Source organism: Rhinatrema bivittatum, chromosome 9, assembly GCF_901001135.1.
Source record: "Rhinatrema bivittatum chromosome 9, aRhiBiv1.1, whole genome shotgun sequence".
Lineage (NCBI taxonomy): Eukaryota > Metazoa > Chordata > Amphibia > Gymnophiona > Rhinatrematidae > Rhinatrema > Rhinatrema bivittatum.
In genome coordinates this window covers 128,855,182-128,879,073 of record NC_042623.1, presented here as the reverse complement: position 1 = coordinate 128,879,073, position 23,892 = coordinate 128,855,182, and the positions used below count along the sequence as shown (strand labels likewise).

Here is a 23,892-nt window from a genome sequence, read left to right as displayed (position 1 = left end):
GTTTTGGCCAGATAATGGCTTGTGAATTAGAGGTGACAAACTTTTATGCTGCTATTACTGAATACTTGTCTGTGCATTATACAATGGATGATATGGGACTTGTGAGCTGTTAATCTACTCTGTTTGGCATCTGATTACTGTTAATAAAGGTATCCAGTTGTTACCAGCCAAATGACTCATCTGGACAAAATTTCCAGGGTAGGTGGGATCAGTGAGATGGGGGATTAATGTGTTTGCTATTGAGTCTTCCTGTGCTTGCTTGAATGCGATCATTTTAGAGATGTTGCGACTGTCGGTCTACGATGGCTTCGCCCTGCCTACCTCACTTCTTGCAGCTCCTCCCGCTCACCTCGGACTAATGGCCTCCGTCTGCCGTCCTCTCCGGCGTCCCCGGACCGGCTTTGGTGCTGCCTCACGCCATGCTCCTCCAAGCTCCTTAGGGCGCGCATGCACATGCCGCCCTCATCTTTATTCTGACGTTGGTGCGAACCTCAGGGGCGTCCCCCTGATATGATGTCACAATTCCTGGATATTTAAGCCTACAGTATCTGCTAGCTCATGGAGTTAGCAACGGATACCTTACGGATGGGATTCGCTATCCGTACTGAAGCTACTCTGCCAGTCCAGCACTTCTGGAACTCTTGCACCCTTCGGGGTTACTAGCGGGGTGCCCGCTCCTCGGGGGCCTCTTCTGCTTCTTTCAGGTGCCATCAGGAAACCGGTACTCGCTCCTCGAGGGCCCATGTTCCCTGAGTCACTGCCTGCATCTTCAAAGCCTTCTACTTGGAAGACTTCACTAACAGTTTCCATCAGTGAGTACAGCTATAATCTATTCCACAGTACTGCTTCACTGGAACCAGGTACTCGCTTCTCGAGGGTCTGCCCTCTGTTCCGGTGCCAGACCTCTCGTCTAGTGGAATCTCTGTTACTGCTACGTGAGTTCAATACAACTGAGTGTCTCTGCTCTAAGGGATCAGGTACTCGCTCCTCGAGGGCCTGCTCTCCCTGTCTCGGAGCTTCTCCTAATTCTACCTGGGATTCTGAATGCTTCTCATTGTGAACTCATAACTCTCAGTCTCTTTCCACTACAGCACAGCCTTGCAGAGGATTCGCTGTTCCAGCGTTCTGTGTGAGATGCGCCCAGCCGGGCTCTAACCATTACTCACTACTGCCACCTCTGGTGGTCACTCAAACTATTTAATAAAAGATTCAAATCTGTGTTTGTGTGTCCAGAGTTTAGCCTGACACTGTGGTCCCTCACGGGACTGCCCCCCGTGGGCGTGGTCAGCTGCCACAGTGTCCAAGGATCCACCCAAACACCACTAACCATAACAAGAGAAAGGAGTTATGATAACTTCAGAGGGAATTCCAAAGGCCATGCTGGTTTACACACGGCTTTTGGGATTACTGACATACGTAGCTAAGAATTCCCATGGAAAAGAAGGAGGGCAATCTTTTATCTATTCTAACATCTCCTGTTTTAGGGTTTCTCCCTCCCTTCTCTGACAAGCTCCTTTCTATAGACTTGTTTCCCTTAAAAGCAGCTATCCCCAGACAGCATCAAGGGTTACATGGCCTCATTGGTTCCCCCTCCCCACCTAAAAAAAACACCAGAAATATATCAAAATAGAACACATTTTAATATAACTATAAACATTAAAAAATATAAATAACTTTTAATCTGGGGGGGGGGGGTTTGAGGAAGAATTAGGGCATAAAAAAGGAATTAAAAGAAAATGACTCCAGGAACCTAAGAAGGACGTGTCCTGGTGGGCTTAGAGGGGACCATCCTGAGAGGTCAGCTGCATGGCTAACAACTGAAGAGCAACTGTTAGCTGCTCCAGGCTGGTAGCCATATAGTGCACCTCAGCTTCCAGAGGTCACTTTGCATGGTGGCCACATTCTAGTACAGCAACTCCAGAGCTGTGCCCATAGCTCCATGAGAACTGAGCACTACTAGAAGAGCAAGTGTTCCTCCTGCAGAGCCAGCCTCAGAGGTTGCAGAGCCAGCCTCAGGAGTTGCTTGCCAAAATGCAGCTTACCCTGCTGAGCTTCCTCCTCCTTATTCAAAAGGAAGTCCCCACCAGGACCTTCACCATCTGGTGCCGGGGTAAAATAGAGGGTAGCCCTACAAAAAATAAAAGAGAGGAGTGCAGGTTGATCAGTGGTGGGTGGCAAGGGCAATGATACTGGTGTGGGGTAGCCTTAACTCCTGGTGCTTCTGCTGCTGCAGCTACTCCAGGGGCTTGCTTTTCCTCCATCTCCTCCTCAGAACTGCTGATATCTGTAAAAAGAAAGATGTGGAAGATAAGTGAGCAAATAGTCAGGACAGTTTGGTTTAAGAAGTGGTTTTTTTTTCCTCCAATATGTGGGGGTGATAAATGAGAAGGGTTGTGGAATGAATAGAGAAGCAGTGGGATAACCAGCACTGATATTGGCTTGCAAGTCTTAACATGAGTAATGCTAGCTGAAAAAAAAGCAAACAAATTTGGCAATACAATAATAATGAGAGATTTCAATTACCAGAGTATTGAGGTTAAGTGTCTAGATGCCATAAATGACTGCTTCATGGAGCAGCTGGTCCTAGAACCAATAAGAGGGGCAGCTACTTTAGATCTAATCCTCAGTGGAACACATGACCTGATACAAGAGATTACTGAGATGGGGTCATTAAGCAATAGTGATTATAATGCAATCAAATTTGACATAATCGCTGGAGGAAGGACATTAAATAAAACTATTGCTGTATCATATAACTTTACAGAATGAGGAAATTAGAAAAAAAACTAAAAGGAGTGGTTGCAAACATTTAAAGTTTGCATGAGGCATGGATATTGTTTAAAAATACCATTTTGGAAGCCCAGATAAAACATATTCCATGCATTAAAAATGTCAAAGGAAGAACAAACAACTGATAGCATGGTTTATGGTGAGGTAAGAAAGGCAGTTAAAAGAACAACATTCAAGAAATGGAAAGCAGACTAAAATGATGAAACAAGGCATGAGCATAAGCCACTGGCAAATTAGATGTAAAACAGTAGTAAGCCAAGTAGAAGAATTTGATAAGAAGCTTTCCTGTTAAGCAATTAATAATAAAAACTTTTTCAAGTACATTCAAAGCAAAAAGCCTGTAAGGGAGTCAATTGTAGTGCTAGATGACTAAGGATAAAAGGGGTGTTTGGGGAAGACAAGGAAATAGCAGAAAAACTGAATTATTTTTCTTGGTCTTTACTGAGGATTGGGAACATACGCACACTTGAAACATTCTTTAATAGTAAAGATTCTGGTCAATTAAAATAAATAACTATGATAATGGAGGAAGAAATAGATCAGATTAACAAACTAAAGCGGATCAAATCACCATGACCAGATGGCATCCGCCCCAGAGTTCTAAAAGAATTCAAACATGAAATTGCAAACTTGTTACTAGTAATCTGTAACTTATCATTTCAAACAACCACAATACCCGAAGGCTGGAAAGTGGCCAATATGACACCAATTTTTTAAAAAAGGCTCCAGGGTGATCCAGGAAACTACAGAACGATAAGCCTAACATCTGTGTCAGGCAAAATGGTAGAAATCTCTCTTAAAAACAAAGTCACTGACTATATAGATAGACATGGCTTAATAGGGAAAGGTTAACATGGTTTTAGCAAAGGGAAGTCTTGCCTTACTAATTATTTAGATTTTTTTTTAAGGTGTAAATAAACATATAGATAAAGGTCATTCACCGGATATAGTACACTTGGATTTTCAGAAGGCATTGACAGTCTCCCATGAAAGACTCCTCAGAAAATTACAAAGTCATGTAATAGAGGCAGTGTCCTGCTGTAGATTGGGATTTGGTTAAAAGATAGGAAACAGAGGATAGGGCCAAATGCTTAGTTTTCCAAATGCAGAAAAGTTATTAGTGGAGTACACCCAGTATAATCAGTGAGTACACTTGAAGATCAACCAATTCACAACACTAATACATGGTGACATTTGTATTGATCTCCCTATGTACTAACTGATTATATTGGGTGTGATCTTCATTGTAAGTAGTCATTTGGCTCTTGCTTTTAAGTAACATTAGTGGAGTACCACAGAGATTGGTACTGGGACTTGTGTTATTCATAAATTATCTGGACGAGGGAACAAATGAGATGATCTAATCTGCAGATGATAAAAAATTATTTAAAGTTTTTAGAAGAGCAGTGGATCATGAGGAACTGCAGAAGGATCTAGTGAGTCTAGAAGATAAGGCATCTGCATGACAGTTGAACTTGAACATGGAAAAGTACAAAATGATGCATATAGGAAAAATAATCACAACTATAGGAACGTAATGCTGGATTCTATATTGAGAGTCACCACCCAGGAAAAGGACCTTGGAGTCTTTGCCGACAATACACTGAAATCCTTAGCTCAGTGTGGGGTGGTAGTGGTCAAAAAAGCAAATAGAATGTTAGGAATGATCCAAAAAGGAATGAAGAATAAAGCAGAAAATATCATATTGCCTCTTCATCGATCCATGGTGTATTCTCACCTTGAGTACTGTGTGCAGTTTTGGTCACCTCATCTAAAAGACACAGCAGAACTAGAAAATGTGCAGAGAAGGGTGATAAAACTGATAAAGGGAATGGAACAGTTCACCTATCATGAAAAGCTATGCAGGTTAGTTCTCTTACATAGTAACATAGTAATATGGCAGATAAAGACCAAATAGTTCATTCAGTCTGCCCAGCAAGCTGCTTATTGTTGTAACTGTTGCTCTGTGCAGGTTACCTACAAGCATTTTTGTTAAGAGTAGTAACTGCCGCTCTATGCAGATTACCCACGTCTTCTGCTAAGGGTAGTAACTGCTACTCCCTGCCAGTTACCCCCGTGTTTTCTGTTAAGGATAGTAACCCCCATATCTTCTGTTAAGCTCTTCAGCTTGGAAAAGAGACGGATGAGAAGGAATATTACAGAAGTTTATAAAATCATGAGTGAGGTGGAATGGGTAAATAAAGAACGGTTATTTACCCTTTCAAATAATAAAACAAGGGAACACGTCTTGAAACTAATAACCAACAGATTTAAAACAAATCGTAGTAAGTAATTTTTTACTCAGCGCACAAACTGTGAAATCTGTTGCCAGAGGATATGGTCAAGGTGACTAGCATAGCAAGGTTTAAAAGATTTGGCCAAACTCCTGGAGGAAAAGGACATAAAACATTTTTAGTCAGGTAGACTAAAGAAAGTTATTGCTATCCTAAGGAACAAGTAACAAGAAATAAGTCTACTTCATGGGACTGGCCACTTCGGAAACAGGATGCTGGCATTGATGCGACCTTGGTCTGATATAACATATCATAAGAACATAAGATATGCCATACTGGGTCAGACCAAGGGTCCATCAAGCCTAGTATCCTGTGGTGAACTTTATGCCAAGTGATTATCCGGCCTTGTAGGAATGGGGAAAATGTGCTGAAATGCAGAGATAGTTGAGGGTCTAAAACAAAGTAACAGAAAGGTATAGCTAACACAGTGCCTCCAGTTTCAGCCCTGTGTATTTGAAAATAATCAAATATTACCCTTTCCATTATTCACCTCCATTCCTATTAATACCAGTCTTTAGATGAGATGTCAGTAGAATACCTGTGCCTGCAGTGTGAGCTAGACAGACTGCTTTCTGCAGAAGTGGGACATTTAGACTGCCAGTAGGGCTATATCATTAAAGCTGCACATACACACAGACAACTGTGAACATCTCAGATGAGACTTAGGTGTACTTACCTGTGGTCTGCTCCTTCCTCTAGTATAGCCGTTCCAGCTATTTTTTTTCTAGGTGCTGGAGATGATGGGTTCAATCTTCAGGGCCTCTATTTGGAAACACATAATGATATAAACATATGAAATGAGAGCAGATATGAACCAAAACATTCATCCAGTGTGCCCATTTCTATCCCGGGGCATAACCCAAGACCCCAGTGCTATGGAAATTACCTTGCCGTTTTTCCCTCTGCATTCTGTATGCTTCTTCTATGCTTTCTGTATCTCAGTAACAATTTCTGTGCGAGGCTCTTCCCTTGGAAACCCATTATATGCACTCACCATCCTTTTGGATCCCATTACACAGCAACATAGTACATGCTGGCAGAAAAGAACCATCTTGCCCCTATAGTCTGCCCAGTCCTACTGTCCCCACAGCTACAACTATCTCACAGCTACCACTATGACCAGCTACTAGATTTCTTCCTATCCAAGACAGCCTTTTTGTCTGCCTTTCATGTTGGGTAGAAGAGCATCTAAGTTGCCCACTTAGTTTCCACCAGCATCCACTTTCCCATGCTTACACAGAGTAGCTGCTGAGTCTACTTCCTTGAAGGCTCTTACCTCTCAGGGCTGGAAGGCCCTGCAGTTGAATTCCCAGTGGAGGCCCAGCCAGGCTGGGACTATCCTGTGCTGTTCGTGCCTGATCCCACAAATGGGAAACAGCCGGTCCTTATTTGCATACGATGAGGTTAGCAAGTTGCCTCATGCCCGCCTCTGTAAAGTTGGGCTTGTGAACTGTGGGCACCATTTTGCCAATGTCTCCACCTATTGCCGGAAGCAGAACTGGAATCCATGTGAAATACGCGCAGAATTTCTCTGTGTGTAAAAAGTATATGTACATAAGAGGGAACAGAGATAGGCATATTTTATAAATGTACAACTGGTGCCACACAATTTATAAATTATGCACATATGTGCTGATTTAGGCACAATATTGAAAATTACCTTCTCAATGACAATAAGAAAAGCACCACAGTCTGCTACTCCCTCAAAGCTCACACACAAGAGCTCTACATTTACATTTTATTCTCATTTGATTTCCAACCTCTCACTATTGGAATCAAGGTAGATTAAAGTAAAATAATATAAACGTAAACACAATACTCATAAAAAGAAAAAAGTAAGAAAAACAATTTACCAACAATTCTTTGCAGACCCCTCAACATCAATCAATGACAATAGAAAATGTAGGAGGGAGGTTCTGGAAGAAAATTTAGGCTCTTAGGTAGAAAGCTGAAATCCAGAACCTACAGGGTAGCCTTCTCTGAAATGCTTCCTGTTCCATGTGCAGAACCGCAGAGGTAGACAGAGCACTGGAATCTCGATACATGGATGAGATGAAGGTGCAAGGAAGAGGGATTCAGTTTTGTAAGGAACTGGGGAACCGTCTGGAGAAGAGGGAGTCTTTTTTAAAGGGATGGGCTCCACCTTAACCAGAGTGGAACCAGGCTGCTAGCATTAACCTTTTAAAAGGAGATAGAGCAGCTTCTAAACTAGAACAAAGGGAAAAGCCAACAGCTGCTCAACAGAATCTGGTTCGGAGGGAGGTATCTTCAAAGGATACTAAGGAAGCATTAGAGTTAGGGCATCCAAGCAGAGAGGTTCCAATAAAAAGAAAAATACTACACTTGTCTATAAGTAAAGAATCACCTGAGCTAAAAGATTCCAAAAGATTCCTATTAATTGAAAAGCAGAATGTTAATACAAACAAAAATAATGTTTGTATGCTAATGCCAGAAGTCTAAGAAGTAAGATGGGAGAGTTAGTCTATAGCAGTAAATGACAGACTTTATTGGCATCTCAGAGACATGGTGGAAGGAGGTTAAACAATGGGACAGTGCCTTACCAGGTTATAATTTATATTGCAATGATAGAGAGGAACAACTTGGTGGTGGGGTGGCGCTTTATATCCAGGGTGGCATAGAGTCCAACAGGATAAAGATCCTGCAAGAGAGTAAATTCACAATTGAATCTTTATGGGTAGAAATCCCTTGTGTATTGGGGGAAGAGTATAGCAATAGAAGTATGCTACTGTCCACTTGGCCAAAATGATGAGACAGACCGTGAAATGGTAAGAGAAATTAGGGAAGCTAACCAAATTGGTAGTCCAGTAACAATGGGAGATTTCAATTACCCCAATATTGACTGAGTAAATGTAACATCACTAGAGAGATAGTTCCTGGATGGAATAAATGACAGTTTTATGGAGCAATTGGTTCAGATACCAACAAGAGAGGAAGCAATTTTAGATTTAATTCTCAGTGGAGCACAGGATTTGGTGAGAGAGGTAAAGGTGTTGGAGCCGCTTGGCAATAGTGATGATAACATGATCAAATTTGAATAAATGACTGGAAGGGGGGCAGTAAGTAAATCCAAGGTACTAGCATGAAACTTTCAAAAGGGAAACTTTGATAAAATGAGAAACAGTTAAAAAAAAAACCCCCCAAAAAAAAACAACCCCTGAAAGGTGCAACTATAAAGGTTAAGAGTGTGCAACAGGTGTGGACATTATTAAAAAATGCCATCTTAGAAGTGCAGTGCAAATGTATTCCATGCATGAAGAAAGGTGGAAGGAAGGCCAATGATTGCCGGCGTGGTTAAAAAGTGAGGAAAAAGAGGTTATTTTAGCCAAAAGATCTTCATTCAAAAACTGGAATAAGGATCCATCAGAAGAAAATAAGATAAAGCATACGCATTGGCAAGTTAAATGTAAGACATTGATAAGACAGGCTAAGAGAGAATTTGAAAAGAAAATGGCTGCAGAGGCAAAAACTCATAATAAAAAATTTTAAAATATAACCAAAGCAGAAATCCTGTGAGGGAGTTGGTTGGACATTAGATGATCATGGAGTTAAAGCTTTTCTGAGGGAAGAAAAGGCCATTGTGGAAAAACTAATCAAATTCTTTACGTCAGTGTTTACTGAAAAGGATGCTGGGGAGATACCCATTCCAGAGATGGTTTTCAAGGGTGATGATTCAGATGAACTGAACCAAATCACAGTGAACCTGGAAGATGAGGCAGGCCAGATTGGAATAGTAAGTAACCTGGACCTGATGGTATACACTCCAGGGTTCTGAAAGAATTCAAAAAATGAAATTTCAGACCTTTTACAATTAATGTGTAAACTATCATTAAAATCATCCATTGTACCTGAAGACGAAGGTGGTCAATGTAACCCCAATATTTAAAAAGGCTCCAGGGGTGATCCAGGAAACTATAGACCAGTGAGCCTGACTTCAGTGCCGGGAAAAATCGTGGAAACTTGTTATAAAGAATAAAATCACAGAACATTTAGATAAATATGGTTTAATGGGACTCAGCCAGCATGCATTTACCCAAGGGAAGTCTTGCCTCACAAATCTACATTTTTGAAGGGGTGAATAAACATGTGGACAAAGTTGAACTGGTAGAAGTAGTGTATTTGGATTTTCAAGAGGTGTTTAACAAAGTCCCTCATGAGAGGCTTCTAAGAAAACTAAAAGGTCATGGGATAGGAGACGACATCCTTTTGTGGAATGCAAACTAGTTAAAAGACAGGAACAAGAGAATAGGATTAAATGGTCTGTTTTCAAAGTGGAAAAAGGTAAATATGAAATGCCTCAGGGATCCCTTCTTGGACCAGTGCTTTTTAATATTTTTATGTTCCATAATTTTTTTTTAATTTATACTTTATTGTTCATATCATGTCATATCAACATCCCACCAATCCTGTGCCTCTGGATGGTGGTGATACCCACTCAAAGATCAACATTTGGATCTATGGATATGCCTATGCATGCAGCCAGAGGGAAGAAAAACCTCAGACTTTTACAGATTTATAGGCTTCTTACTCACAAACTGAGAACTTTCTCTCTATTCCCTTGCTGTGGTTCACATGATCTCTAATGCTTGCTTAATCTTGTAACAGTGCTCTGTTCTGTATAATTGAAACTTAAAAATGGTCATCCATGCACATCATGATTTGGGTGGGCTTGTTTTGACTGACAGCTGGTATCATGTGACCTTAGGTTTGGCGCCATTTTGTATCTTGTAACTAGACTATTTAAACTAATACTGGAAGCTCTTGCTTTTGATGTGTCATCTGCTAGGAATGGGGGCCTGAGCCAAAAGTGAAAAAATATTTTCTCTGATTTGTTTTAAATGTGTTACTTAGTAACTTCATGGAGTAAACAACTGATCTGCATTTATCCATTCCACTCCATTCATAATTTTATAGACCTCTATTCATATCTACTCTCAGCAGTCTCTTCTCGAAGCTGAGGAGCCCTAGCCTCTTTAGCCTTTCTTCATAGGGGAGCCATTACATCCCCTTTATCATTTTGGTTGCCCTTCTCTCTACCTTTTCTAGTTCTGCTATATTCATTTTGGGATGTGGTGTGTAGAAGTACACACATTACTCCAGGTGTGGTCTCACCATGGAGCGATATAGAAGTATTATGATATTCTCAATTTTATTTTCCATTCATTTCTTAATAATTCCTATCATCATTTGCATTTTGATCACCACCTCACACTGAGCTAAGGATTTCAATGTATTGTTTTAGAGCTTCTTCTGGGGTGCTGACCCCTAATACGAAACCTAACATTCGGGCCGATACAGTAAAATTCGCGGGAGAGCTGGCACTCCGAGGCAAGCACCCGCTCTCCCAACGTATGCCCAGGCCACTCTCCTGGGCGCGCAATCCAGTACGCAAATGAGGGCCTGTGGTAAAAGGAGGCGCTAGGGACACTAGTGCGTCCCTAGCGCCTCCTTTTTGACAGGAGCGGCGGCTGTCAATGGGTTTAACAGCTGACGCTCAATTTTACCGGCGTCGGTTCTCGAATCCGCTGACAGCTACGGGTTCGGAAAATGGACGCCGGCATAATTGAGCATCCGTCTTTCAATCCGCAGGCTGCCAGCCAATTAAAAAATTTTTTTTTTTTAAATTTTGGAGCCTCCAACTTAATATCGCTATGATAGTAAGTCGGAGGGTGTACAGAAAAGCAGTTTTTTCTGCACACTTTCCCGGTGCAGGAAGAAATTAACACCAGTCTTTGGGCAGATGGCTTGATGTGAAGCTTCACATGAAGCAAGTCTACATGAATCGGAGGATTAAAAGCTGTACCGAGTGGGTCTACCTTCTACATGATGATGAGACCTGACTCTGAAAGATATAGCAGTTTTTGTGTGGAGCAGGAGAAAGTATCTAGCATCTTTTTTCTCACACCACAAAGCAAATCTCCTTCACTAGTCCATAGGACTTTCCAGGAAATGGGTAACAAATGGGTTGAGAATCAATGTTCTAAGGGTTTCAGATTTGCTGTTTAAAAATAAATAAAAAAGTTATAGTCACATTCCTCAACCACAATCTCTTGCACACTCCATACAATCCTTTCATGCACTAAGTCAGGGATAGGCAACTTTGATCCTTGAGTGCCACAAACAGGTTTGGTTTCCAGGATATCCACAATGAATATTATTGAGATATATTTGCATGCAATGGAGGTAGTGCATGCAAATATACCTCATACATATTCACTGTGGTTATCCTGAAACCCAGAATGGCTTGTGGAACTTGATGATTGGAGTTGCCTAACTCTTTACTATGTAGTCTATGCCCCTGTCCTAGAATCTATAACACACTAGATATATTCTCCCAGAATCCTCCATACCTTGTATAAAAGCTGTCTGTTCCTCTCTAGACTCTCTAGCATACCAGAGGCTAGGTGCTGGAACCTTTCTGGAAGATTCTGTCCACTTTCTGCAGCTTAAATTTTGCATAGTTTAAGGAAAGCAACTATATACCTCATTTTGATGGAAAAGGATACTATTACTCTTCAAATCTCTGTGGATAATTGACTTGGCGTGCAAATAGCTAAAAAGAAAAAAATAACATACGTTAAATGTGGACAAAAAGTTAACCACTGCATATAGAGCTTAACCTCCTCCATTTAACGGATGAGTCAGATAAAGCAACAGTATTAATATACAGATTTCTTACCTAAACAAAGTTGAGCATTTATAACAAAGGAAGTTAAGACATCATTTTTCTATTCTTTAATTTCTTCTTGAAGTGAATTTTTTTTATTTTTACTACCCTCTTTTAATTTCATTATACACAGATCAGGCTACTGCTGCACTAATCATCACCAAAAATCAATCTAAATACCACATTGTTAAACTCATAATATAAACACAGTGTGGGAGATATTTTAAAAAATGTACGTGGTTAAAATGTGATTTTAATTGCATAAATGTTGCTGTTTTAACATTTCCCTCATTATCTGCTAGCCAGACAACATTTACCCAGACACAAAGGAGCCGAGTTAGAGGAGAGGTCCAGTATTTAACTGGTTAACACAATATTTAGCACTTAATAGCTAACTTTGGTCAGACAAATCTAGTTGTGCTTCAACAGCAGTCTGTCTCTCTGAGCCTCCATACAAAACAAAAGTCCCCATCCTCCACCTCCTGATACATACCCAGTTAAAAATAAACACACAAATGTGCCCCCATCTGTGCACTGATCTTCATTTAGAACACCCAATACATAAAAGCAAAATGTCCTCCATCCCTCCCAATGGGCATCTGATAAAAAATAAAACGAGGGCCGATTCCCACTCCTTTCCCCCATCTCTAAAATATCTCCATCCCTCTGCTGACCCTTATCACCATCCCTGTGAATGTTAGTAGAAGTGTGGTCAGACCATCAAGGGAAGCTTGCTGGCTTTTTTGAGATGACTTTCAGGGATTTTGGAGGGGGCAGGTAGGGGTTGACAAGGGATAGAGATATTTTAGAGATGGGGAAATGGTGATTGTGAGGAGGGATCAGTCCTCTAATTTTTTTTTATCGGGCGGTCCAGAAGGAGAAAGATTTGGGAGGGGGGCAAGGAGAGGACAAATTATTTTTATTGCATGTCTGGGAGGGAGTGAGGAAGACTGGAACATGTAGGGAGAACGCTTTTTTTAAATCAGGTACTCATCAAGAGTAGGGGGTGGGGGGAATCAGTGATTGCCTTCTATTTCTTTAATTAATAGAGTTTACCGAGTTAGCGCTGATTTTCAGTGCTAATCTGCCAAGTTTGTTTAATCTATCCAGTCAAAATTTGACCATTAAATTCAGCCAGATATTCAGCTGCACTTTTAGGTAGGTAAGTGCAGCCGAATAACCAGCTAGAGATAACCGGGTACCCACTCAGTGGGTTTTTGAAAATCAGTACGCACAATTACAGAAAGATCTCAGAAGATGAAAAAGCGCACTCTGGATTTATCCAAAACTTTATTACAGCATTAACAGCTGAAGAAAAAACTCAGATAAGGAAATTTTTGAAAACAAGTGGAAGATGCCTCAAATAAAAGTACACACCCTTTATTCCAAACAAATGTAAAGATCTAAGAAATCAGAAATCCACAAACAAAAAGGAAAAGAGATATAGCAATAAAGCTAGAGAGAAAAGAACTGCTCATAGCTCCAGTTGGATAAGGAAACCCTCTTCTCCTGGAGAAACCAGGGATCCTGGGTGCGAAGCTCTTATAAGTGAGCTCCCCCAGCTTTGATTGGAGGTATCTGTGGTTAGGAGAATTTGGTAATAAGGAATTTGAAAAAGTAAACCCCAAATCAAACTGGAATTTAAGATCCACTAACAGTTATCTCTGAGTTCTTCTGTGACAGAGATAGTATATGAAATGATGGCAGAAAAAGACCTAATGGTCCATGCAATCTAACAATCAAGAGTTTTGGGGGTTTTTTTGGGTTTTTTTTTAAGGGTAATAACTGCCACTCCATGCAGGTTATCCCATGCCTTCTGTTAAGGCTAGTAACTGCTGCTCCATGCAAGTTACCCCCACCCCCACGTTTTCTGTTAAAGGTAGTAACTGCTGCTCCATAAAGCTTATCACCTGTACCTTCTGTTAAGGGTAGTAATTGTCTTTTTGTGCAGGTTGTCCCTCATGTCTTCTGTTAAGGGTAGTAGCTGCCGCTCCGTGCAGATTACCTCAGTTAAAACAGGTTAAGTGGGGTAACCTACACAGAGCGGCAGCTACTAACACAAGGCATGGGGCTCTCCTGAAGTCCCTAGATGGCTTGGATTACCTGTAATTTTTCAGGTCACGGTGCTTCTCTCAAAGGAGTTACATGACTTTTGAGGTCATAAGGCCAGCATTCTCAACATGGACCAAGTTGTCTGCTGACTGAATTACCTCTTTCACTGTGGCCACTATACTAAAGTCCCTATTGTTGGGAAGGTAAGCCATGTCTTGAGTACTGTCTAGCAGAGAATCTATAAATTCCAGTTGTAATGTTGGGCTCAGATTGGATTTGGGATAGATGATGAACCCTAGCTACTTAAGTAGCTGAATCTTGCATTGCATGGATTTGTCTGCTCGTGATCAGTCAATCATCTAAGTAGGGAAATACGTAAATCCCTAGTTTGTACAGAAATGCTTCAGTGACTGCAAGACTTTTGTGAATTTCCATGATGCCAAAGCTAGGTCAAAAGACAATACACAGTAGTAGAGATATTGTTTTCCTGTTAGAGATCTGAAATACATTCCTGTGACTTCTATATGTGGGTGTAAGCCTTCTTTAGATCCATAATATGTAGCCAGTCTCCTTCATGTAGAAGAAGAATTACAGAGCTCAAGGTAACCATCTTGAACTTTTTCCTATGCAGGAATCTGTTCAAGGCCCTTAGGACAAAGATAGAACAGAAGTCTCCTGTCTTTTAGGGAACAAGGAAAGTATCTGGAGTCAAATGCTCACCCTCTTCTTATGTGATGGGACAGGTTAAACAGCTCTGACCTTCAAGAGGGAAGAGATTTACAGCTTGGGCATGCCCTATTATTGAGCAAGCTTTAGTGCTCTTTTGGATGGGAAATTTGGAGAGATTCCCAATAAGTGCAACTTTATGATTCACAAGACCCAACTGCCTATGCTTACTGAGCTGATAGTTTATGAAAAACCTCTACCCTAATAAAGATCTTCCAGAATATTTTATTTCACTTAAATCCCCATCTTTCCCAAAGTATCAAAGCATCTTACAAGCTAATAAAAAATAAAATTCATATAATAAATAATAGGATTAACACAAGACCACCTATTCCCATCAACCCTCCCCAGCACAGTCAATTCAAATTCACAACCCTACCAGGCCAAACAGGTCAAAGAAGCAGGAGCACTAACCAAATACCTCTTTAATGCATAATATAGATTGGGATTGTGACCATCTCTTCTGGATACAGTCAAAAACCCATCCCTGCATTTGAGTGAGTGCCAGTAAAGGACTTAGGCTTTGAACTCTGTTGCCTAGATCCTAGGAAACATTTCTTTTAAGGAACTAAAAAATGTTTCCTAGAGGGGGTCACTATAAAACTTCCGATATGTGGAGAGTGGTTCAGAGGTGGCATTGTTAGGGTCTAAAGTATAGAATGAGTTTCATCGCTACTTTGAAGAGATGTCCACTACTGTAAGGCACATCTGCATGCCTTTTCTGCACATGCTCATAAGGCCTGAGATCTGCAGTCATGGTTGTCTGTGAATGTTGATAACCATGGCAGAGAATTTCAAACCAGTTCTAAAACATCATAAGCCATACAGTCTAGATACTTTTAACACTCTTCAGTTGTTTCCATCAAGTGACAGAACTTTGTTTCTCTTGAGGTAGAAACTCTATGAATTAATGGCTCCCTAATAGTACAGTGGGCAAATTTAGCATATAGATTTGGTAAGACACTAAGCAGGACTAGAACAGTACGATGCAGAGCCTTGGGTTCTTGACTTCTTGGTACATTTTAGGGCAGATTCAGTTACCACACTTTGGCATGGTAACTGGAGGGTCTTCGACATCCTTATTCCATCCTAGAAGAGAGGATGAATGGGCATTGCTACCATTCTTTAGGGCATTCAGGTATTTGGAAGAAGCTGAGAGAAAGTGCCCTTGATCCACCCTCAACCTATAAATCAAAAAGGAGAACTTTAGTCATCTTGTGAATTAAATCGGGGGGGGGGGGGGGGGAGTCTTGAGGTTCAGACCTATTCCTGATCCATGGCAAAAAAAGCTCTAATGAAACGTTAATTGGGTATTCCTTTTTGAAACAATACTCTTCTCTCAGTTATCCAAGATAGTCGCTGGACAAAACAGTGCCTTGAGCAAGGGTTGATTTTGGCAACCCTTTTCCATTTTGAGCCGCCATGCTCACAGGCTCACAAACTGTCTCCAAAGGGTGGCACAGCACCCCCCTCTGGCTTGGCATCCAGGGCAGTTACCTTTCTTGCCCACATCTTGTGATGCCTCAGATTCTGACTCAGAACATTGGTTCCATGGTAGCCTGAGATAGCATGGACTCAAGCCCAGACTTTTTCAGCCTACAATTTGTCTCTGAGATTCAGGACTGAGAGAGGTCAAGGGACAGGAGAAGTGTTCTGATCTAAACCTGTTCTATTTTCACTCGGTGTGGTCTGCACCAAGAGAATGCCAGAACTGTATCAGTGTTGACACATATGGAACGAAGATTATGATCACTTGATATACCAAGACGAGTTGAAAAGCTCAACACTGAGACCCCAATGTTTCTGATGTATTGAGCAAATAATTCAATAATTCTTATTTCCAACTCTGTATTGAGAGTGTCAATGACAGCATTATGGTTGGCCTAGTAGAGGAATTGATGTTCATCATGCTTCTCTGGAAGTCACTGTTGAAGGCTCCTGACTAGACCTCTGGGGACCAGAATGACATTTCCTGTACTTGACAAGCAGAACTCACTTTAAACAATGCAGAACCTTCTACATCTCCAGGTTCTCAAAACTGTACATCAGAGAGATGTATCAATTTTTCAATGCCTCTGCTTCAGGCTTGGCACAGACCTTCTTCAGATCCTTGCTTGAGTGCTCAGAGTCCTGGTCTCAGCTCAAGCAGGGACAGTGAGATTTGATTCAGCACAAGTGGGTAGGATGTAAGAATTCTCTCAACTCCTGTGTTTTACCTTGGTTTGAGTTCCAAAAGAGTTTGAAAGTCTTTTTGGCATGTCTGAACACTAGAGGTCAATGTAGCCACATAGTCCTTGCATTGAGCCTTCTAACCTCAATAGGGAGCCACATAATGATGATAGCTCTGCAGGTGAAATAAAAAGGTAGCCTATACGATGTGAAGCATTAGAGTTGGATTATTTGTAGCTGCTCTGATGCATAATTCTTCTATGATCTCACATAAAGCTTTTGGAACCTGGATTTTCTGCTTTGGTTAATAACCTTGTTTAATAACCTTGTAGCATTTCATACTGGCTCCCAAGCTAATACTGATTTTTAATAAAGAAAAGCTGTATTATTCCAGATGTTTACAAGACAATAGTTTTTTAGGCATATTCAAATAGTTTAATTCAAACTAACATGTGCATGGTTGTTGGTAAGAAGTTTCCACTCAGAGTAATGAATTGCGTTTTTGTCTTGTGGTTCAGGTCTTGGAATTTTTTTTATTGTAAATTTTGCAGTGGTGGTTAAATCTTCTTGTTATTAATGGACTCATAAGATAAGATATATATTTTTCAAAGCTTAATTGGGGACTATATGGGTAAAATTGGAGGTTATGCAAATAAAATGGCTGAATCCACCTAAGTAAATTTTCAGTTGGTTTTAAGTATGTGTATATTTTCACAATATGTGTTCTTTTAGCTGTAGTAAAAATGAAGATTTCCTTGGGTAGAGTACAACTTAAGGGACAAAATAATGCATGTAAATTGAATTTAAAAAATATATGCACATGGTCAACATATTTATTCACACACCCACTGAGGCAACTTAAAATTTGTGCATATTTTTTTTTATCCACATAACTATCCAATCATCTAACACAAATTACGTAGGTAGCTTGTGTTTGAAGATCACATTGATTTGGGTAATATGTGTATACTTGGCCAATTAGGCAGCTTATTGAAATTTTACCCCTTAACCTGTCAAACTAAAGTAAGGCTCATGCACCAATAAGATTTTGTTTTAAGGTGAGTTAATATGTTACTAAGAAGATAAATGGAACCTAGGTTATAAACTTTAGGAGATGAGCATAAAAGGGAAAAAACAGGAAGCAATGGGGTATTTAATCCACATCCCAAAGAGACAGGAGGGAGAGAGAGCAGAGCATAGTCAGAGAAAGAGAAGACCATCAGGTACGAGAAATCAGACCAGATCAGACCATAGGGAAAAGAAGCAAAATTAGAAAATAATTAATATCAGAAAAATAAAAAGCAAAATAAACCATGAAAAAATGCCATAAATTCACAAAACTGAGTGGGAAAAATTGGTAAAGTTCAAAAGATGAGACCTGAAGTAGTCAACAGTCAAGACAAAAGCTGTAATCACTACTACTTACCATTTCTATAGAGCTACTGAATGAAAATCTGAAAACAAGCAACATAACCAAATTTATGGTGTCAAAGAAAATAACTTTTTTTTTATTTGGCATAATAATGATTATAGTGTTTTGCCTTGATTACAGTGTGTGTATATATAGCATTTCTTCTTTCTTATGTTCTTTATTTTCCTGATACAGCTTCTTTTATAACTTTTGATCTACTGTCCAGATAATCATATTTTGTTTCCCCCTGATTTGGCTTCAAAATAGTTTTCTCTGTAATAGTCAATGCCACTTTCCCTGTGATGTACATAACATTTACCGTATATTCAAAGTCCATTTTCATTTAACATTTTCCTTGAGTCTTCTTTAATATAGTCAATATCCTTTAAAATCTACTCCATGCCCTATGTTTTCTATGATATTGGACTTGCATCAGGCCCACTGCCCTATAATACTTACTCCATGCCCTGTGCTGTCTGTCGTGCAATATCAATAAGCTTGATCATCTCAAATTTGGTTTCTATGATGTGTAGATGATGATATAAGCTGGACCCCTCACACCATTGTGTGACTATTGCCAACTGTGGTTTTGTAGAATAGCCCATGAATAGGAGAATGTTTACATGTCGCGTCTTCCTGCAGAACAGAACAAGAGAATAAAACAGGTGGTATTACAAGGGAACAGGGAAAACTTCTTCAGTAGGTACAGAAATGGTATTTGCAATCCTCCCTCTCCCTGTTGCCCTTTATATCAACTACTGTAATTTTTCTCTTTGAAATTTTTAATACTTTTAAGCAACATAAGCTCCAAAATTACCAATTTTACAAATGAGCATCATGTATTCAGCAGTTGCAAAGCTGTAATTCATAAATATTTGAAGGACTGATAGTAAAAGTGCATCCCTATACCAGACAGCAAGGGGTTAACATTACCTAGCTGTGTTATCCCTCTCCCTGTGGGAAGAGATAAGGCTACAAGGGTTACTTTACCTGTATAAATCAGTATGAGGGGCCGATGCAATAAAAGCGTTGGTCTTCATAACTCGGTGGTCTGCCAAGGTTTTTTGGGGGTTTTTTTTAAGTACATGCGCTCCAGGCAGGCGTTAATATCTGAGAGCAAAATGTGCCTCTGAGACGCACACTTTTTTTTTTTTAATGTGGAGTGAATGAGTAATGGCCTCATTCACATGCATTTGCATGTAATGAGTGCTACTGCATTCACTCTGCGTCGGACGCACGTTAAATTAGGCATTAGAGGTGGATTAGCACCTATTTAACCCGCGTCCGAGTTATACAGTTGGAGGACAGATTGGCATAGATTAGAGAGTGGTCCGACCAGGGAATATTGGTGATATTTATTTATTATTATTACTTTTTATATACTGATATTCGATCTGAGATATCACATCAGTTTACATTCAGGTACTGTAGGTATTTCTCTATCCCCAGAGGGCTTGCAATCTAAGTTTTGTACCTGAGGCAATGGAGGGTAAAGTGACTTGCCCAAGGTCACAAGGAGTGACAGCAGGACTTGAACCCCGGTCTCCTGGTTCATAGCCCACTGCTCTAAACACTAGGCTATTCCTCCTCCCTTTGTGTGGTAGGTAGCCTATATGTCAGTATTGATGAAGATGAGGTCTAGTATGTGACCTGCTTTGAGGGTTGGGCTTTTGATGATTTGACTTAGTCATAATTGACAAGGAACTATCCAAAAACCACATCACCGCAAAAATCAAAGACGGTTATCACAAACTCCTAACTCTACGACACCTAAAACCTTTCCTCTCCCACAACGACTTCAGAACAGTCCTCCAACTACTCATCTTCTCCAACCTAGATTACTGCAATTCCCTACTATTCAACTTACCTCTCACCACTCTCTGACCACTCCAGATCCTTCAAAATACAGCCGCCAGAATACTCACAGGAACAAAAAAGTATGACCACATCACTCCAACTCATATCACTACACTGCCTCCCAATAAAATACAGGATAGACTACAAAATACTATCCATAATTCACAAAATAATATATGAAAAACAAACAAATTGGCTAAGTGCTTCCATAAAACCTCACTTACCAAATCGAAATCTCCGATCAGCTAACAAAGGACTACTAAAAATTCCACCTGCGCGCCAAAAACTTACTTCAACTCGGAAGAGAGCCATTTCCCTAGGAAGCCCCAAACTCTGGAACACCCTCCCAACTGAACTGAGAACACAAAAAAACTTAAAAACATTCAAAAAAGAACTAAAAACTTGGATGTTCACCAAAGCCTACCAAAACACCCAATGACTCTTGCTATAATCCCCCTCACTACCGCCACATATAAACATTCAGATCCAATCCAAAGCACTTATTTTATCCTGTGCAATATAACAACTGAACCATGTTAATAACGCCTCCAATAACTATGTTAACAAGCAAATGAATGTTTGATCACTCTGTTAAACATCGAAACTTTGTAAACTGTTGTGATGGCGAAACCGAATGACGGTATATAAAACTCGATACATAAATAAATAAATACATAAATAAAATCGAACTGCTCCCCTATGATCAAAGGCTAAAGAGGTTAGGACTGTTCAGCTTGGAGAAGAGATGGCTGAGGGGGGATATGATGGAGATATTTAAAATCATGAGAGGTCTAGAATGGGTAAATGTGAATTGGTTGTTTACTCTTTCGGATAATAGAAAGGCAAGGGGGCAACCATGAAGTTAGCATGCAGCACATTTAAAACTAACTGGAGAAAGTTCTTTTTCACTCCACAATTAAACTCTGGAATTTGTTGCCAGAGGGTGTGGTTAGTGCAGTTAGTATAGCTGGGTTTAAAAAAGGTTTGGATAAGTTCTTGGAGGAGAAGTGCATTACCAGTATGTGGCAGTCACAAGCAACAAGCAACAAGTTCCAGCGTAAACCTGAAACCATTTGCATGGACAATGGAAGAGAGTATTTGAATAAAGCAACTCATGCATACCTGCTCGGCCTGCTGAATTTGTTCATGTCTGCCTAGTTACCATCCAAGGGCTCCTTCTAGCCTGACTGCTTCCCTCCATGCACTACTGACGTCAAGCTCCCCAGAACAGCTGCTCCACTCCAGCATTATGTCATCAAGCAGCGTGAACATTTAGGGAGACCCGTCAAGCTGGAAGAGAATGTTGTTCCTGCTCAGCCTGCTATGTTTGCTCATCTGTCTGCCCGGTTACCATCCAAGGGCTCTTTCTGACCTGCCTGCTTCCCTCCATGCAGTACTGACATCGGGCTCCCCATACCAGCTGTTCTGCTCCGGCATGATGTCATCAAGCAATGCAAACATTTAGGGAGATCTGTGACACCAGAAGTGCTCTGCATTGGGAGGGCACATGCCATGCCATTTCGCATGCACAGAGGATTATGACATAGGAACCTGCCCCTTTGTGCATAAATTTAAGAGCATGGGAATTCACCCTTGTGCTTAAAGAGCTGTTAGAATGGCTTCTGGAATCCCTATTCCAACCATCTTTGGACAAGATAAATATAGTAGCTTCTCAGACTGAAACACTACCAGAGAGCCAGACGGTCTTATCTAAAAATTATCAAGCATCCAGTGTACTGAGTATTCCATCTTGTATCATGCTATCTTTTATACTACTGAATGTACAATCTATTTCTTAAAAAAAATACCCGTCATCCTCAATCTACTTCATGACAGTAAGTCTGATTGCATGTGTTTGACTGAAACATGGCTAATTGGGTCTGATCAAGTAATAATTAATCAACTATCCTCCTCAGAGGTTTCTGTTATGTCCCAACCTAGAGAAGGTAAGAGAGGCGGGAGTCTATGGGTTAACTCAAAACATTCCCTGAACCTAGTCCCATGTAAAATTAATTTCTCCCCTCCTTTTGAGGTATTGGCTTTAACCTCTGTCCGATATACTGCCCACCTGAAGTATTAGCTAAAAATGTCTCTTCTTATAGAATTCTTCACCAGAGGCACATTGGATATGATAGACTGTGGTGGCAGGAGACTTTAATTTGCAGATAGATAGGATTCCTCCTCCTATTATATGCGAGACCTTTTTAGAATTTATGGGGGTACTGGGCCTATATCCAGCCATATTCACAGAGCTGGACATATCCTGGACTTAGGGGTAGATTTTAAAAGCTAAGCTTGGGCGTACATGTGCGACTGATTTTCTAACATATACGCGCATGTTATAAAATTGGGGGTCAGCGCGTGCAAGGGGGTGCACAATTGTGCACCTTGTGTGTGCCGAGCCCACTCCTCGCCACGCTGCCTTCCCCCGCTCCCTCCCTCACCTTCCCTTCCCTCCCCAGCCCTTCCCCCCCCCCCCCCCCTACCTTTTTCTTTGTCTTTTTTTTGTTTTAAAACTTACTTCAGCCCTGTGGCTGAAGTAAGTTGTGCGCGCCAGCCGACTGCCAGTGCATGATCCCCCGCACAGCGGCAAATGGCTGCTATGCCAGGAACCTCTGACCCCACCCCACCCCGCTCCTGGACCGCCCCGCCCACGCCCCCTTCCCTCCCCTTTAGTAAAGCCCCGGGATTTACACGCGTCCCAGGGCTTTACGTGTCGCCAGGCCTTTTGAAAATAGGCCAGGCGCGCGTAACCCTTTGAAAATCCAGCCCTTAGTGTTCAGTAACCAAGAATTTGCTTATATTAATAATGCTTTATTTAATATCAGCCCAATCCCCTGGTATGATCACTTCTTAATATCTTTTAGAGCTAAATTCTGTAATCCATGTTCTAATAAGTTAAGAGACGCTTACTGTAGAAAGACATAGTCTTTTAGATTTAGGCAAATTGAAGGAACTCCTCCCAAAGGAACTGGAAAACTTACAGTTTGGGAATTCTGATATACAGTACCCCACTGGAATGAAATAAATCAAAGTATTTGAGACACTAGCCCCAATAACATTATTAAAACTGGTATGCCCTCTTCTTGGGCTTAAAAAATGTAAAAGATATCTTAGAAAGCGAGAGAGAACATGGAGGAAACATAAATCATTGCCAAATTTAGAAAATTACAGAATGTACTTAGCAAAATACAAGCAAATGGTTAATGATGCAAAAAGGCAGTATTGAAAGAAAATTCATTCCACTGGCTTTAATAACAGATTATTATTTTCTACTGTTAAAAATTTGAGCAAATCTATTTCCAATAGAGACGGCAACTCATCTTTACCATACAACTGTGAAAAATTTGATAATGTTTTTAAAGAGAAAGTGGAAAAGCTAAATAAACAATTCCCACCAATCCCAACAGGGAAAGCTTCACCACTGTGTCTACCTTGGAAATGCAGCAGAGAATTATGAAATTAAATCCTGCACCATGTAAATTAAACCCTATTTCTGTAGGACTATTAAAACCTATAAAAGAAGAGATCTTTCCTTATCTGGCCAAAATTGTGAACCTTTCCTTAATGGAAGGCTGTGTCTTCCAAAGGTTGTCAAAAGACCTTTAGTTAGACCCCTCCTTATAAAACTAAAATTTGGACCTAAATTACTATCTAGTTATCGTCTGATTTCTTCCTTGCCGTTTCTTGCAAAAATTTTTGAGATCTCAGTTCTTTCACAATTGACAGATTATTTAGAAGAGCATTCATTACTATATCTAAATCAATTTGGATTCAGAAAGAATAGTAGCACTGAAACTCTTCTTTTATCCATCTTTGATACAGCATGGCTAGGGTTCAATGGCAGTCCTATGAACATAGGACTTGCCATACTAGGTCACACCAAAGGTCCATTAAGCCCAGTATCC

General features: G+C 40.5%; 1 protein-coding gene and 1 long non-coding RNA gene across 2 annotated transcripts in view; both read right to left on the bottom strand.

Annotated features, from left to right (window-relative positions):
* BRAF (B-Raf proto-oncogene, serine/threonine kinase) overlaps positions 1–23,892 on the bottom strand; it is a 409,670-nt gene that overhangs the window by 119,985 nt on the left and 265,793 nt on the right. Inside the window, 2 exon segments of the mRNA XM_029616061.1 lie at positions 11,609–11,655; positions 18,587–18,763. Of these exon segments, the coding sequence (XP_029471921.1) occupies positions 11,609–11,655; positions 18,587–18,763 (224 nt within the window).
* LOC115098935 lies at positions 1,695–11,593 on the bottom strand. Its single transcript, XR_003858643.1, has 4 exons — positions 11,453–11,593; positions 6,361–6,615; positions 5,761–5,846; positions 1,695–2,284 (listed from the first exon to the last, which is right to left on the bottom strand). It is a non-coding gene; the product is annotated as an uncharacterized LOC115098935 (long non-coding RNA).